Source organism: Mercenaria mercenaria, chromosome 13 (genome assembly GCF_021730395.1).
Source record: "Mercenaria mercenaria strain notata chromosome 13, MADL_Memer_1, whole genome shotgun sequence".
Classification (NCBI taxonomy): Eukaryota; Metazoa; Mollusca; class Bivalvia; order Venerida; family Veneridae; genus Mercenaria; species Mercenaria mercenaria.
Genome location: NC_069373.1, coordinates 53,400,598 through 53,418,136, shown reverse-complemented (window position 1 = coordinate 53,418,136; position 17,539 = coordinate 53,400,598). Strand labels below are relative to the sequence as shown.

The window sequence follows — 17,539 nt, the reverse complement described above, 5'->3', positions numbered from 1 at the left end:
TCGTCAATCTCTTTATTGCGGAGCTCCGAGAAATTGGTGCTGACATCTATAGATGGCTGAAGATCAAAATTTAAGTTTGAACTATAACTGAATTTCGAGCCAGCTCAGAGATTGAAATTAAACATCAAACAATAAAATTGTCAAAAGAACGACTGCTCGCTGTTCGAAATTCAAATTTCTCAAAGGCCAGATTTCAAACGGGGATTGAATTTCGAGCCAACTCCACACCGTATTACCGGCGCCAGTGATGACAGATCACTGCCTGGATGACAGACATTAAAGTTTGCAAACAATTAACACGTAGGTTAGTTATTTGTTTATGAGAATGGTATAATTTAAGCAAGGGCATTTTCGTACTCATGAACCTGTTGTACATTGACTTGAGATATCATTAGGTAGTTTTGGACTCGAGTTTCCAGTTATTAAAATAATTATGACGCGTTAAAAATCACAGTAAGTTTGATCCAGAAGGCGAAAATATTTGTTTTCGCTTCAATACATGCAGCCTCTATAGAGCAACACCCTTTGGGAGATAAAAATATTAGCTTAGAGAAATTTTGATGATGTTTTTATAGAGAGGTTTTTGCTTAACTTCGGAGAGGGCCGCTCTGCAGAGGTTGTACTGTATATCTTTTGAGTGAATGAACTCGAGTAATTTTAGATTATACACGAACACATCCATCCCTCAGGAGCATACACACAAATATAAACTATACACGTCTTTTCTTGAAAAAATTACAGGCTTTCAAACTAGTCCGGGTAAAGACAAATTGCTGCTTTGATTGGCAGAAACGTTTTTCAAAGGCTGCCTTATATAACAGAAACGCTCAGAGAACGGCTAACAATTTGACAGAAATACGAAATCGCTCTTTCATTGATTTCAGATTTCTATTCTTTTATATGGATTTGAAGAGCCAGGCTATCTTTCGTTACACTTTCTTTGGATAGAAAATATATTACTTCATGATTTACATCGAAAATGCGTTTCTTTGACAATTTATACGTACAATTAAATATTTAAGGTGTATGTTGTAAATTCTAATTCATAGACTTTAAAGCTTAGAAGTTCCTGTTTATAGGTAATAGTAATTCCTAAGTCTTTGTATATTCTAAATCAAATATTGAAAGTTCTATAATATATGAACATGTATTTCTGTATTACAGATTACTATGAAGAGTCATTAATGATATTTTGCGAGTCTGCCTTCGATCTGCATAAAGGTGATGTAGACCACCTTATAGATTGCAATAATATATTCCAACTTAGATATAGAGATTTTTTGGAACTGATTGAAGAATCAGGACGTCAGGGAGGTCTATATCTCCCATTAGTTTACCCTTTATCTAGTTATTTTCTTTTTATCAACTCCAATATTAATAAACTTTTACTTGTCACTACATAGACTCTGATATAGTTTCAACTGATTGACCCTTACACCTGGTATAATTGGATCTAACTCATTTTTTTTTACAAAGTTTTCACTATCGGATAAATAGTGTTAAAACACGATTTTGCTATGAATTATTTCAATTCTAATATGCCTTTAATCTAAAACAGTAGATAAAGTATAGTAGCGCTCTTTCTTGGTCGCAACAAAACCGTTGACGTCACCGCACGTTAACGTGACGTCATTCTAGCGTAAGTGTGTTTTAACAGAGGCAAGCATATTAGAATATTGGATCTAACTCATCTTTTCACAAAGTTTTCAATATCGGAACAAAAAATTTAATTTTTAAGCAGATGATGAACATTCTCCTGTTCTTTGCAACAACTTGACATGCATTGTGAGGTCCAAACATAAAACAAGAAACTTGCCTTTGGACAAACGATAACCAACCTCACAGAATCTTTTCGTTTCAGGTCTTACGTAAACGCATTTTGAAATTGTTGAATTTGAAAACTAGATAAAGAAAATAATATATTGTTCATTTGGATTTTTTTCTACTATCAAGTTACGCTATTTCTTGTATATCTAAATGACTACAATCCTTTAAATGTGCTAAAACACTGAGGTAGATTGTTTTCCAGTAGTGTCAGAATTATTTGTATATCCGATATATTGATAACGTAACACATAAGCACAGATAGTGCTTGACTCCCTTTTCATGGTGCCATTGCTATAATTATTATTGAATTGCTGTTTATAACAGATTTTGGATCATTTCTGGCTAATTTGGGTTCATTATGTTGATAGCTGGATCCCAGCATCACACACCATGTCATATACAACAGTTAAAGGCTATATACCAATAAAAGAAATTGTTCTTTGTTTCATATAAAATCTAGCTACTTCAGAACAATTTTGTTACAGTTTCTAGATTTTCACTACGTCGTAGACCTATTGTCCACAAGATTCCATACATTTACTTCAAGAAAACGAAAAGAAAAAGGGGTGTTGAATAGTATGCAGTGAAATGCAAGTCAACTGAAGTCAGGTACCCTCATATTGCCGCATTTCAGAAAGCGGTCCGCAGAATAAACACCCTACTTTCGTTTTCAAGTAAACAACTCGAAAACATGTGAATATTAGCATGAAAAGTGTCCTATTTTATGGAAAATTCATTCCACGAGTGAAATAATGCCCATTTGGCCCCCGATTTACGCGCAAATGCGCGAAAAATGGGAAAATTAGGATCTATTTATTATGGACTTCTTTCGACTACACCACGGAAGAACATTTTTGACCGAATTACTGCATTATAACCTAAATGGAACCAGATATTTGTTAGAGCAAGTACTCGTAAAGTTCTATGTATAAATTTGGACCAATTAAAAACAAGTTCTATAAATAGCACGTCTGCTGAGGTATAAATAAGTAGATGGATGACAGAGAGATCATTCGGTATCCAGCGATCGAAGAAGACACATCGAGGATTCAACTAATAATTTATCCCAGTACCTTGATGAGGAAGTTATTGCAACTACACTGTCAGGGCGGATAAATTATTAAAAAGAAGACGTTTAAAGTTCATAGACTAAAGAAGAGTTGCAGAATTTCAATAAGGTTTCGAGCTATAGGGCCAGCGCATAGGAATATTAAGGGTAGTTGAATGCTATAGACAAAAGCAAATAGGCTGAGCATCGGAAAGCTGAGACAGAGACCCAGTGTTTGGTAATCTACTGAGATAGTAAGAGAGTTCCAGCTTATAGACGGTTCAGCGTTATTGGCGAAGTACAGCCAAGGCACCGGGGATATACCTATATGGTAGTTGAATGCTACATGTGATAGCATATAGGCGCTGAGCATCAAGGAGTCAGGGCAATCATATAGAGTTGCAACTTCAATTAAGAGGATAGAGGTCGAGCATCTATGCGATAGGACTCGTATGTTGTTGATTCAAAGACATTGTCTGACGGGAACTTCGACAAAAAGACCAGTCAAGCATTGTCTCCATCCTATAGGAGTTTGAGCTAATTATTATTAATCGAAGATTTTAGTTTGAAACATTTAGTGATTAGCCTGATCCCTGAAATTATATAGCTCATAATTGAAATCATTTACGAATCATTGGTACACGAATCATTTAGGCAAGGTAGCCGGAGGAAAATTTTATATACGAGATATTTGGTCTCACCAGCTATACGTTTTAACAAAGGACATTCTACATCGTTTGTCAGCTAGTCTAAGACACAGTCACCTTAGCGATTGGACCCATTACATTGTTCAAGATACAAAAGGCGTAGGCACTTCCCTGGGTCATGTAACTCGTATCCTGACAAACAGCTCAGTCGCCATTGCTTTCAACACTTTCTTCACTACTAGTGTCTGTTTCTGAAAGAATGTTTCCCGTTAGTCATATCCGATAACACAGCAGGGAGTTCATTACTTTGGACCGTGCATCCATCTGTGTCTAATACATATTAAACATTTTCGGTTAAATGTCATTCTTTCAATGGTGTGTCACATTTTCTTGGTTTGTTTGTTGTTGATGTTTTTTTTGGCCTGGTCATCACGAGATAATGCCCATTTGATCATCGGCAGTAACAAACACCTTGTCGTTCACAGGAACAATTTCGTATGCCTATTACGATATCCATGTCTCTCTATTTCCTCATTCAGTCCCAGTCTCCTACATTTAAGTTTGAATGTATTCTGGCAATCTACAAGGTGGTCTACAACATCGTTATGCAGATCTAAAGCAGACTCACAATAATAATAATACATATGTTCAGATATAGAGCTTTCAATATTTGGAACAACGACTTGAGCATTAAAAAGCTATTACTTCTAAATAGGAATTTCTAAGCTTTAAAGTATATGAATTAGAATTTATAACATATACTTTAAACATTTTGTTGTATGAAAAATTTGTCAAAGAAACACATTTTCGATGTTCCATTATTGCTTTCAACACTATCTGCACTATCTGTTTTTGATAGAATGGTTCCAACATTGATATCCGATAACAGAGTAGGAAGCGCAATAATATACTTTCTACCCAGAGAAAATGTAACAAATGATAGTCAGACTCTTCAAATCCATATAAAAAGAATAATCAATGAAAGAGCGATTTCGTATTTCTATCAAACTGTTAACCGTTTTCTGAGCGTTTCTGTCATATAAGGCAGCCCTTGATAAATGTTTCTGCCAATCACGGCAGCACTTTGTTTTTACCCGGACTAGTTTGAAAGCCTGTAACTTTTTCCAGAAAAGACGTGTATAGTTTATACTTGGTGTTCCTGGGGGATGATTGTGTTCGTGTATAATCTAAAATTACTAGAGTTCATTCACTCAAAAAATATAATGAAGCGAAAACAAATATTTTCACCTTCTGGATCAAAACTGTGATTTAATTCGTCAAAATTATTTTGATAATTGGAAAATCTAGCCCAAAACTACCTAATGATATCTTTAGTTAATGTACAACAAACTCATCAATACTGAAGTACCCTGGCTTTTATTATACCATTATCGCAACCAATTAACTAACCTACGTATTAACTGTCTGTAAATTTTGGGGTCTATCATCCAGGATAGGCGCCGGTAATACGGTGTGGTCTTGCTTGTAACAATTGCATTGACAAATGTTACATTGTGTCCTTTTTTTGTAACAGTTGCATCTGCCTTACAGCCGTATATTAGTACATTTATATTATGTAACCGGCCAATAGTAAACTACTGGCTCGCGGACATCCTGCAATAGTTTTGGCTATTGACCAGCAATTCATCCAATAAGTCTATAATGTTTCAGTGGTTTTATATTTGTCCGCATATTATGAAGAAGTGTTTCAAAAATCGTAATGATTTGTGTACATATACAAAAATTACGGCTTCCACATAAGTACGGCTATGATGGACAATATGATTGTTTTTAGTAAACGTCCTTATTGTATTTGTTTCCCTGTTTCATGCGTAGACAAAGCACTGAATTGTACCAAGTCAAAGTAGTTCTTTAAATGTTCTCAGAATCCCACTTGAAATGAATACTAGGTACTTAGATATATTTAGAATAAAAATCTTGTTGTATAGAAATGTACTCAGAATGCTTTTTTCATTGCATCAAGAAATTGCTGTCAGTTTAGACTGTTTAACGTCCTTCGCTTTTTGACAATGCCAAGCATATTTTTGGATGTAATGTTAATTAAAAAAAAAAAAACATTCGCGTTATAAAAGTGTCTAGCACATGTTGTATGGATTTGTCAGTTTTATCACATCACATGAAATCAAACAGTATGAACTACACGGAATCACTTGATGACTCTGCAACTTTACAGAAACTTAACGATGAAGAAGTGGTGCGACAAATCCCGCTAATTGTATATTTAACAATACTTTGTATATCTGGAACTGCTGGAAATTTTTTGGTATGCTATATACAATGTATTTGCAAAAAAGCGCAAGCTTTCTACATATCATAAGTTTGTAACTGTTCTTTCTATAATAGATTTTTTCACATGCTGAATTGTCATTCCATTAGAATTGATTTCGAAACAATGGCAATATACGTTTGACAATATTGAGCTGTGCAAAATCTCCTCATTTCTGTGCACATGGACATCATTTACATCTGGAAGCGTATTGTTTTGCATTGCCTTTGAGAGGTACCGAAAGGTGTGTACATCATTAGGGCGGCAAGTATCACTCAGGGCAGCAAAATATGCTTGCATAGCTTCAGCAGCTGTTGGGATAGCCTGCGCTTGGCCTTGCCCAGTGATCTACGGTATACAGAAAAGTAGACATAGTGTTTATAACGTGACAATATCTCAATGTGAAATAACAGACAATTTTAAGAACACATCATTTATGCGTTTTATCAACATAATGCTGACAATTTTCTTTTTGGTAAGTTTCATCGGCATTAGTTTTTTCTATGGCAGTATAGCTTGGCGTGTTAAAAAGCAGAGGAACAGGAAATGCGAGAAACAAGCTGGAGTTAAAATCCGCGGAAAGAAATTGGAAATGACTCCTGTATGTAACAAAACTGCCGCAGAACAATCAGAAAAGGCCCAAGGACTGGAGAGTGACACAACTGTAAGCATTGGTCTTTTGGACTCTATTTCAGCTAACAAAGTAAGAGTGGTGGAACCGGCAACTCTCGAAATGGAACAAAGTGAGCACCACAATAACGAAACAGTTGTAGAACAATCAGAAGAGACCGAAGGACCGAAGAGTGACACAGCTGTAAATACTGATGTTTTGAACTCTGTTTCAGCTAACAAAGGAAACGTGGTGGAACCGGCAACTCTCGAATTAGAAAAAGATGAACACCACAATAACAAAATACCATCTTCAAATTTCGATTTACGCAAAGAACGTCAGAGGCCACGGAAGAACAAAGTGACGTTAGTAATGTTTATGGTTTCACTGGCGTATATCGTCTCGTTTGTACCTATTATTATTTTATTTCTGATTAAGTCGCTGGACAAAACTTTCTTGACATCTTTAAATGATATCGGTAGGTCCGTGAACAATTTTTTTCTAAATTCGTACTTTATTAACAATGCTATCAATCCAGTTATATATGGAATTTTGGATACCCTGTTTAGAAAGTCATGCAAAAGGTTATGCAAAAAGTTATGCACGTGTAGGCATGGGATATGAGTTACTTGAAATACAATTATAGGTTATTAGCTCTGTATCGGGAAATATACACGTGTTCTGCAGCGGAAATATTGCGCGACTTTAGGAGCATCGCATTCTTCCGCTAAAGAACGGCCCAGATACATCAGTGTTTGAAATCTGAAATTGAAACTTGGACTTTTAAAATGCTCCTTTTTCTTTTTGCCACGTCGCTGCTTTATGAGCAAACAATTGTGTATGTGCATATTTCCCGATACAAACCTAATAACCTTTTATTACATACGTATCTACACGTATATATATATATATATATATATATATATATATATATATATATATATATATATATATATATATATATATATATATATATATGTGTGTGTGTGTGTGTGTGTGTGTGTGTGTGTGTGTGTGTGTGATGTAAATATTATGAATATGTTCAATAGCCTAAATAAAATTGACAGTGCTTAACTAAATAGAACAATTAATGCAACGACACTCATTAAATTACGTCAAAAAGTTCGAAAATATTTTTTTTTATCAAATTTTGAAACGAAACTATGAGCATCGGAAAGGAAAAGATACAAATGTATTAGAATTATTTAATTACAGACAGGAATATTTCTAAACTAAAAAACGAAGAAAAAGGGCTTACAGCAAATTTGTCACAATGTCTGAGTATTCTTTAAACTCTTTATCGATCAAACAAGACCTACTGTAATATGTCATTATCAAACTGGTGTTAATATTCTACTTTTTAATGATTATTTCTAAAACGCATTTACATAAATTTGTTGATTTTTCAGTAAATGTTTTATATGTGTTCGGTATAATAGATAAACATCGCATTCCTGAAAGGGTGATATGACGCCTCGGCTGATATTCCTATTTACTCTGAGGAAGGCAATATTTATATACTATGTCAACAGATGTTAAAGACAATCAAGAAGAAAGTTCTAGAATACGTATTTGTTTATTTAGATAGGTTTTAAGGTGTCTTACGTTTGTCTGTTGTCTAAGGTTTACATAAAGTTTTGCAATCTGAGCAGACGACATACAAGGAATGTGTTTGTTTCAGTGTAAGATCGAAATATCTTTAATTCTGTGTGCACACGACGCAGCGTTTTCACAAGAAATGTCAGGGCTGCTGTTCGCGAGTAAAATAAATTTGATCTTACATGTAAAACAAATAAATTTTATGTATGTTTCATGTTCTTCATTGGTTTCTATAAATGTGGCCAAGATAGGGAAGTAGAATTGTGAAATTGATGACTGACTCTCTGGCGTTCCTCTTTTTATTCATTCCAATATTTTAGATGATTTTTCTGACATTATTTTCACATTCTTAGTCATAGATTTTATATGTTATTAAACAAACAGCATATGCAACCGTATTTTACAATTCAGAGGTCTACCTCACATACACTTTGAAGACTGAAGGAGACTTCCATAAGCACCATTTTTAGCGTCAGAGTAGCTTAGTTTAAAAGCTCTTTTAATTCCAGCCCGTCTCAACGAGTCGGTATAAGGATATGATTTTTGTTTTAAAACAATGAAAAAGACACAGACTTTCGAATCGCGTGGAACCGTTTTTACTTTGCACCTTGCTTTCTATGCGAGCAATTGCAAATGCTCTGGCACGCTAAGAACCAGGTTTTATAACATATAAACCCAAAGAGACTCTTACTAAAGAAAGTTGCCTTGTCCGTAACTGGATAATGTTTTGCCAGTCTAATTATGTACTTCATAAATCTTTAAGTGTCAATTATGTTGAACGCATGGCAGACGAGTACAAAATGTCTAACTTTTTTATTTCGGTGCATTGACATTTGTTGTATTTATATAAACCCTTACCCTGCTAAATTTCTAAAATAGACTGATCCATCTTTCAGTTTGAACAGTACCACTTATTATTCAAATGGGTGTTCACTGAAAGTTTACTGACTGAATAGCGAAGTGCAGACCATGATCAGACTGCACGGATGTGCAGACTGATCTTGGTCTGCACTGGTCGCAAAGGCAGAATCACTTGCCACCAGCAGGCTGAAGGTTAAAACACATTTGAGCCGCGCCATGGGAAAACCAACATAGTGGCTTTGCAACCAGCATGGATCTAGACCAGCCTGCGCATCCGCGCAGTCTGGTCAGGATCCATGCTGTTCGCTTTCAAAGCCTATTGCAATTAGAGAAACCATTAGCGAACAGCATTGATCCTGACCAGACTGCGCGGATGCGCAGGCTGGTCTGGATCCATGCTGATCGCAAAGCCACTATGTTGGTTTTCTCATGGCACAGCTCATTTACAATGAATCACAATGGTTTCTAGATTTTCGCTTTTTCGTTCTAGGTTCCCCCGTACTGTTGGCGAGATTCATTGTAGTAACTGTCACACAACAAATAATACATTCGTAACTTTTTTTTTGTATTTGCTGTACATAATTGTTTGCCTTGCTTCTCACATGTTTTATATATGTAAATATTGCTTTATTTGTTAAACTTTTCAAATATTGGAGGAAATAAAAGTATCTGTCCTTACGAATATTTAATATTTTCCCTTTATGACCATTGCGCACCTGCTTAGTAACCTGAATTCATTTACCAATTGTTTCATATTAACTTCCGCTTTCAGGATAAAGCGTTTTATAAGCGTTTTATATTGTTATTTTTATGGGCAATACTTGAACATTCTCCATGTTTCCGTCACATCTCACAGAATTTAAGTTCCTTAACAGTGAAGACTGATGTACGGATTTAGAACTTAGCTGACGCTGCATAATCTGTTGACAGTCAATAGCCACTTTCAAACAGCTTGAGGGTCGAAATTCAAAGTAGGCTGGTTCCTTATTCCTTTTCCAAATAAGGTAAGGTATAAGGAACTTTTTCTTATTCCCTATTCGGAGACTGTTTGGTAAAAGAAGTGAGAAAATAATCCTTACACGCGGCTGAAAACGTTCCACGGCATAAAATCAACACGTTAAATGATAACACGAGTAAGTCAGATCGAAAAACCGAATAAGGAATAAGAATAAGGAACTGGTTCCTTAATCGATGTTACCTGGCTCCCTTGCTTAAACGTAAAGATCAAGTCGCACTTTGGCTCACACTCTTATGAATGATTATATAACAATAATTTGTGTCTGAGGCAAAACTTTATTACACACTAAAGTAAGACTCACTTAGGTCAATATTGCATTTTGGATTGAAAGAACTGAATTTTGAAACCGGAAAATTTGGATACAGAACTACTTGTTTTTTAGTTTGTTATTCCAGAGGAGTGTTATATAAGTTAAACAAGTAGTGTGTTCCTGTCAAATGACGACATGTTACCACAGAAAAAAGAAGTCTAACATCTACAGGGGTGAACGACACAAATTTTGAAGCATATAACGTAGCTTAAAATCATCCGCAGACATTCCTCTTTACAATTAAGCATCAATAAAGCTTATATCCTTTCCGTGGCCGTTACGTAATAAAACGTATAAGTGTCTGATAGCCCTTTCACGCTTCCGTAAAATCAACATAGATTATACAAAATTCATTTTGAAAATATTTCTGAAACGTCTGGGTCTGCAGCTCTCAAAATTGGAAATGTGTGACAACCGAGGTGTACACTGACACTTTTAGGACCTTTTGAACGATTTGACGAAGTTCCAAAAATCTCCACGCGCATACACTTAGACGGGGTATTAGCGTCTGATGGTCCTTTCATGCTTCCGTAGAATCAACATTTATTATACAAAATTAAGTCTGAAAATATTGCTGAAAGGTCTAGGTCTGCAGCTCTCAAATACGGAAATATCTGACATCTGAGGCATACACTGATACTATTAGACAACATCGAAAAGGACCTTTGAACGATTTGACGAAGTTCCAAAAATCTCCATATACCCTTGCTCCGTTACGGACCCCTGTGGGATTTGTGTTTATTCCGAGTGCAAATATGTTTTCATCATTAGCAAAATAAATAAATAAATAAAGTCCACGCGCATACATTTAGACGGGGTGACCCTTGCGCGCGAACCCTGGCTATTGACCAAATGCAAATGCGACTTTCGTTTTCAAGTTTAGCCTGTATACTTTCATTTTCTTTACTTCCGGTCATCTGACGTCATTTTCTGTGTTGTTAAAACATACGTATTGTATATTAATACGCTGAAGGATATCTGGCATGAAAATGGCATTTACTAGGCGGGAAAATTGTATTATAATTATAAAATGAAAATGTATCTGCTTGTTTTCTTTTGATAAATTCTTAGTCATCAACAATGAACAAAAACAAATGTCATTGTTCTATGTAGGATCACTTAGTATCAAATGATTCACTTCCTGCAATTCAAAAACAATCAATTTGTCGGAAATGACCATCCATACTTCCTAAGACTTTAATTTCTCTTACTTTTTGTTTATTTGTTTCGATTTCAATTGTTTAGTCTACAATTATTACTTTTTCGAATGAAATGGGTCATTAAATGTTATTTGTGGTCTTAGTATTGGAATTATATACTGTATGAATGAATTTTGAGGGTTTTTTAAAAAACTTTTTACTTGGTGAATACATGTATTAGAATGGCTTCGACTCCAGAACTATATGATATACTTGCTGAACGTTTAGTTGGAGGAGTAGTTTTTGTTTCTGTGCTAATGATAACTGGATTAATCGGAAACTTGCACGTTCTTCTCGTGTATATGTTTCGTATGAAGTCTTCGAACCATAGAATATTTATACTTTTTCTTGGCGTCCTGGACTTCCTGGCGTCCTGCCTCGCTATGCCGTTTACTGTGATCACCCTCAGACAACCAGAGACTTTTACAAAGACACCAACATGTAAATTATATTGGTTCGTCAACTATTTCCTGTGCTCTGCATCCGGTCTGGCATTGCTGGCAATAGCGATTGAAAGGTTGGTATTCCCTGGTTGGTATGCTTTTTAACTTCTATTAACTTCGGGGTCGGTCTTATTGTTATACAAACGCTTGAAAAGTCATGGGAAAAATATCTTTTCCCCAGCCCCCTCACACTTTTCCGAGTATGTTTTGCAGGCAAAAAAGGTTTATAATAAGAAATATACAGATCTTTTCAGGCAAATGGCGAATTCAATTTCTTTTATATTTGCACTGTATAATAAGTAATTAATAAAAGCACATGCTATTTGCATGTATATAAAATCGTTCATTTCATCCACTTAGCTCATTACATTTGCCGTCATTTTTGTATCCAATGTCTGTGCCGACAATTGTAACTCTGACATAGTATTACTTCCCCTTATCGGCACAGATGCAAGGCTGCAGCAGTTTTTTTACTATTTGTATTTTATTCAAATAACTGTATACTTTTTGTTTTAAGTACGAATTTCAATTTTGTCACTGATCAAATACAGGCTTTTAAAATACACGTATTTCATGTACCGATTGATCTTACATCTTTAGATTTTGATGATGATCAAGATTGTAGTATCACTCTGTATCACATTAAGTTGGTTATCAGGCTTTAATCATGTAGCGGATATGTTGGAAACTTTAACATCTCATCAATTACATTTATATGAGCCGCACCATGAGAAAACCAACATAGTGGTCTGCGACCAGCATGGATCCAGACCAGCCTGCGCATCCGCGCAGTCTGGTCAGGATCCATGCTGTTCGCTAACAGTTTCTCTAATTACTATATGCTTTGAAAGCGAAAAGCATGGATCCTGATCAGACTGCGCGGATCCATGCTGGTCGCAAAGCCACTATGTTGGTTTTCCCATGGCGCGGCTCATATTTGTTTTCTAGAAGTAAGATTTTCAGGTTAGGTATTTTTAAAATTTGATTTCCCTATCCTAGTTGCCCAGCCCAGATAGAGTTATTTTAGAATTTAAACAAAGTTGCTGCATATTGGCTTGGGAATGATATAAGTATAAGATCTACTGTATTACATTTGATAAAGATTACATGAAAAATAAAACACTTAGCTGAAAGTCGGTAGAAACGAACTTTTGAAATATTATTACCTCCCTTTGTCTATTTTGATCGCTTAGAAATAAATGAATTCCAATATGCAGTTTTACAATTTGCTTTTCAGTACAGCTGTTGATTTATTCCAAAATCCATCTTTTATAAATGTAAAACTACGAATTAGACATTATAACAAACAGAAGTGCACTGCTTTTGAAAAGGGGGAGAAGAGGTGATTACAAAATATTGTGAAAATCAATAAATTATACATATCTAATAGGGATCTAACTCTCTTGTAATGGGCCTTTTTGTTCTATAATAAATCTCTGAGACTCACAGAATATAAGAAAAGTGAAAAATGTCATTAAATATTGCATAAATATGATTTGCCACCTTTTGGAGAGAAAAATAAACAAGCACTATAGTCACAATATCTATTTTCAGATACAGAAAGATCTGTGTTCCCCTGGGATGGCAGCTAACACGCCGAGTAGCTACCTTGTCCTGTGTTATCATCCTTCTTGTCACCACAGCGACCTCTTGGCCTGTACTCATCTTGGTGGGAACAACAACGGTTCCAACAGCTACACCGCGGATCACAGATTCAATCTGCGCCACTGAGAACAAGGAGAATTACAGCGCATACCAGATATACTATCATATAGTCCTGTCTCTGATGGTATGCCCTTGCTTTGTAGCACTTGTCGTCATGTACACATTGATATGGAGAGTTGTTAGAAAGTACAACGCATTGAAACAAAACAGGTACAAGTTTATCGTCTCTGAGGCATCGACAGAATCTGATCGTAAAACGTCAATTAAAAACAGTAAAGAAATCATACTGGCTGATTCACAAGAGCAGAATTTCAACTTTGAAAGACAGAGCAGCAGAAAGTTGCGAACAACGGACCAAAACACGGAAAGTAATGATCGTAAAAAGCTTGACAGAGCAAAGAAAACGACCATTGCTTTCATCCTGATCACAGTAATATTTTTCATCAGCTATATGCCATACTTGATTCTTACCATTCTGATATATTCCAAAAGCATCACCAATCAGACGCCCTCAGAAGTCGTGTTTGTTAACATTATACGTTACACACCGTATATCAACAACATGGCCAATGTCTTTATCTATGGCTGCTTTGATGTAAAATTTCGACGTGAAGTCGAAAAGTTTTATAAAAACACAGGATGCTGGAAATGGTTCAGAGAGTTAAGACTACAGTAAATCCAACTTCCATTGTACTTATTACATCTGTACAAATAGTAATTAAGTTTATACCGATTAATTTTAGCCCGATTGTGGTTAAAGATTATTTGAACCATATTTGAGTCCGCTTCCTGGAAAAAAAACCGGTACTGGTGTCATATGAGAAGTCATGATCGTGAAGCCAGTTGGGCTCGAACCCATGACCCCGGGTTGAGCGGCCGACGCCTTAACCACTAAACCACCACTCCATAGTATTTGAGCCAGTCATCATGCTTGTCAGGATACGTGTTATATGACCCTAGGAAGTGCCTACGCCATTAGTATCTTGGGCAATGAAATGGGTCCAATCGCTAAGGTGACTATGTCTTAGACTAGCTGACAAACGTAATAGAATGTCCTTTGTTAAAACGTATAGCTGGTGAGACCAAATGTCTCTTATATTAAATTTTCCTCTGGCTACCTTGCCTAAATAATTCGTGTACCAATGATTCGAAATTGATTTCAGTTATGAGCTAGATAATTTCAGGGATCAGGCAAAAATCATTCAATGTTTCAACTATCAACCTTCAACTCAAAATCAGCAGCGTAAACTCCTATAGGCTGAAGATACTATATTTGACTGGTCTTTGTGTCGAAGTTCCCGTCAGACAATGTCTTTAACAACAACGTACGAGTCCTATCGCATAGATGCTCAGCCTATATTCTCTTAATTAAAGCTATAGCTCAGTAAGATTGCCCTGACTCCTGGATGCTCAGCGCCTATACGCTATCACTTATAGCATTCAACTACCATATAGGTATAACCTTGATGCCTTGGCTGTACTTCGCCAATAACGCTGAACCACGTCTATAAGCTGGAACTCTCCTACCTTCTCAGTAGACCACTAACACCTATGTCTCTGCCTCAGCTTTCCGATGCTCAGCGTCTATAGCATTCATCGACCCTTAAGGATAACATGGTGTAATAGCCATATTTCATATCTTGTAACTGGATGGTAATATTTAAATGAAATTTGGTCACTTTAAAGACATTCATAATTAAAAATATTTCACCAAGGTATTTTTCAAAAATTTTATCATTTTTTGGGGAGATAATCGGTATTGAAGTTAACATTGATGTCTATGGGAAATATATAATTTCTTTGATTATTAGAATCTGAACTTGAGTTTCGAGAAAATTTTGCGGTAGAAAGCTGCATTATATGATTCTGATACAAATATCAAAAAGAAATTTAAAATTCCCCGTAAGGAAAAGTTCTGGTTTTCAGAGGAGATAACTCATGAAAAAACAAAATTATCAGGGGAGGTAATCTAAAGGAAATTTTAGAGAACTTCTGTCACTATATAACTTGTCAATATGCACCTTATTTCTATTGTTAGACATTCTTAAAGCTTACATTATCAAGTTGTATGTACGCTTTTGGTGAAATTGAGGCCCATTACACCATGTTATCCTTAAGGTAAAACACCTATGCGCAGGCCCTATAGCTCGAAACCTTGTTGAAATTATGCAACTCTTCTTTAGTCTATGAACTTCAAACGTTGTCTTTTTAATAATTTATCCGCCCTGAGAGTATAGTTGCAATAACTTCCTCATCAAGGTACTGGGATAAATTATTAGTAAAATCCTCGATGTGTCTTCTTCGATCGCTGGATACCGAATGATCTCTGTCATTCATCTACCTATTTATACCTTAGCAGACGCGAGCTTTGATTGGTGCTATTTATAGAACGTGTTCTGATTGGTCCAAATTTATACATAGTATTTTTCAACGAGTACTTGCTCTACTAACAAATATCTGGTTCCCTTTAACTGTTGTATATGACATAGTGTGTGATGCTGGGATCCAGCTATCAACATAATGAAGCCAAATCAGTCACAAATGACCCAAGTCCTATTATAAACAGCAATTCAACAATAATTATAGCAAAGGCACCATGAAAAGGGAGTCAAGCACTATCTGTGCTTATGTGTTACGTTATCAAAATATCAGATATACAAATTATTCTGACAATGCTATGTTGAAAAAGGTTTAGAGTATAAGAAATTGCAAGTTTGAACTTTTTATAAGAACAATCCTAAGCTGAGAAATTTGCACTTACTACATTACATATTGTATATGACAAAGACAAAACAAACTGTGATTCAAAATTTTGATTGCGAAGAAATCGTCACCGGGAACGATCTGGTAGTCTAAAGTACTAGTATTAACAGTGAAGTACGTGTGTAGAAATATAACTTCTTTATTTGAATGCTGATTTCATATGTATAATGAATAAACAAATACAGCATAAATTATTTTTTTTACAGAAATATGTTTCATTGGCTTTACATTTCATTTCCTTAAGCTATATGTGGAATACAAAATTACTTAGATATGCCTAGATTATTTGAGCCGTGCCATGAGAAAACCAACATAGTGGGTTTGCGACCAGCATGGATCCAGACCAGCCTGCGCATCCGCGCAGTCTGGTCAGGATCCATGCTGTTCGCTTTTAAAGCCTCCTGCAATTAGAGAAACCATTAGCGAACAGCATGGATCCTGACCAGACTGCGCGGATGCGCAGGCTGGTCTGGATCCATGCTGGTCGCAAAGCCACTATGTTGGTTTTCCCATGGCACGGCTCATATATTAAACCAACGTGACCCTTAGGTCCGAGCTGCTTCAAACTATGTCCACCGAAAAAGCTTTTTATGTACTTTTATCATAAGCCATACTGTACAGAGCGGCAAAATGTACAACATCACTACAAGATGAATAGACTTTATTATGATGAGTCAGCCTCAAGCATTATTACAGCAGCATATAATGATAAGAAATCCTATGTATGCAATGGCTGGGTTATACGAGACTTCCCCGTACTCCTCATTTCAGTATATCATTTTGTCTTACGATGTGTAATTATTTTACAGCATCGCTACACACACTGGCAAGAATGTTTTTTCTCTTTTTTTTTTCAAGTGGGATAACAATATAATAAATTCATTTCATATTTGAAAGTGACTGCGACACAATTGTCAATAGAAATGTTATGCTTGAAAGTTTTGTACAACTAGGTCCTGGTTACAAGTTACGAAATTTGCTTTTTAAGTGTAATATTTCAATATTTGTAAATTACGAGAGCGTTACATAAAGGATTTCAGTGAACTTCTATTTGATATAATAATCAAGATATAATAAGCAAAAGCTACCTATTATCTGTCCAACGATTTTAAATGAATATGTCATAATTCAGGTTTTACAAAGCAGCATATGTTAATGAAAAACACTATCCATTTATACAGTAAGCTATAACACTAGAAGTCTGTATTCTATTTTTACATTTGCCTCTTCCTTTTGGTGAAGAAGCAAATAAGCATTTAGTC

The 17,539-nt window shown here is 35.6% G+C and overlaps 1 protein-coding gene across 1 annotated transcript; it reads left to right on the top strand.

Annotated features, from left to right (window-relative positions):
* Window positions 1-11,399: 11,399 nt before the first annotated feature.
* Window positions 11,400-16,549, top strand: LOC123529327 (trace amine-associated receptor 4-like). Its single transcript, XM_045309626.2, has 2 exons — window positions 11,400-11,923; window positions 13,404-16,549. Exons 1-2 carry the CDS (start codon window positions 11,589-11,591, stop codon window positions 14,188-14,190), a joined length of 1,122 nt encoding a protein of 373 aa, XP_045165561.1. The 5' UTR covers window positions 11,400-11,588; the 3' UTR covers window positions 14,191-16,549.
* The last annotated feature ends 990 nt before the right edge of the window (window positions 16,550-17,539 follow it).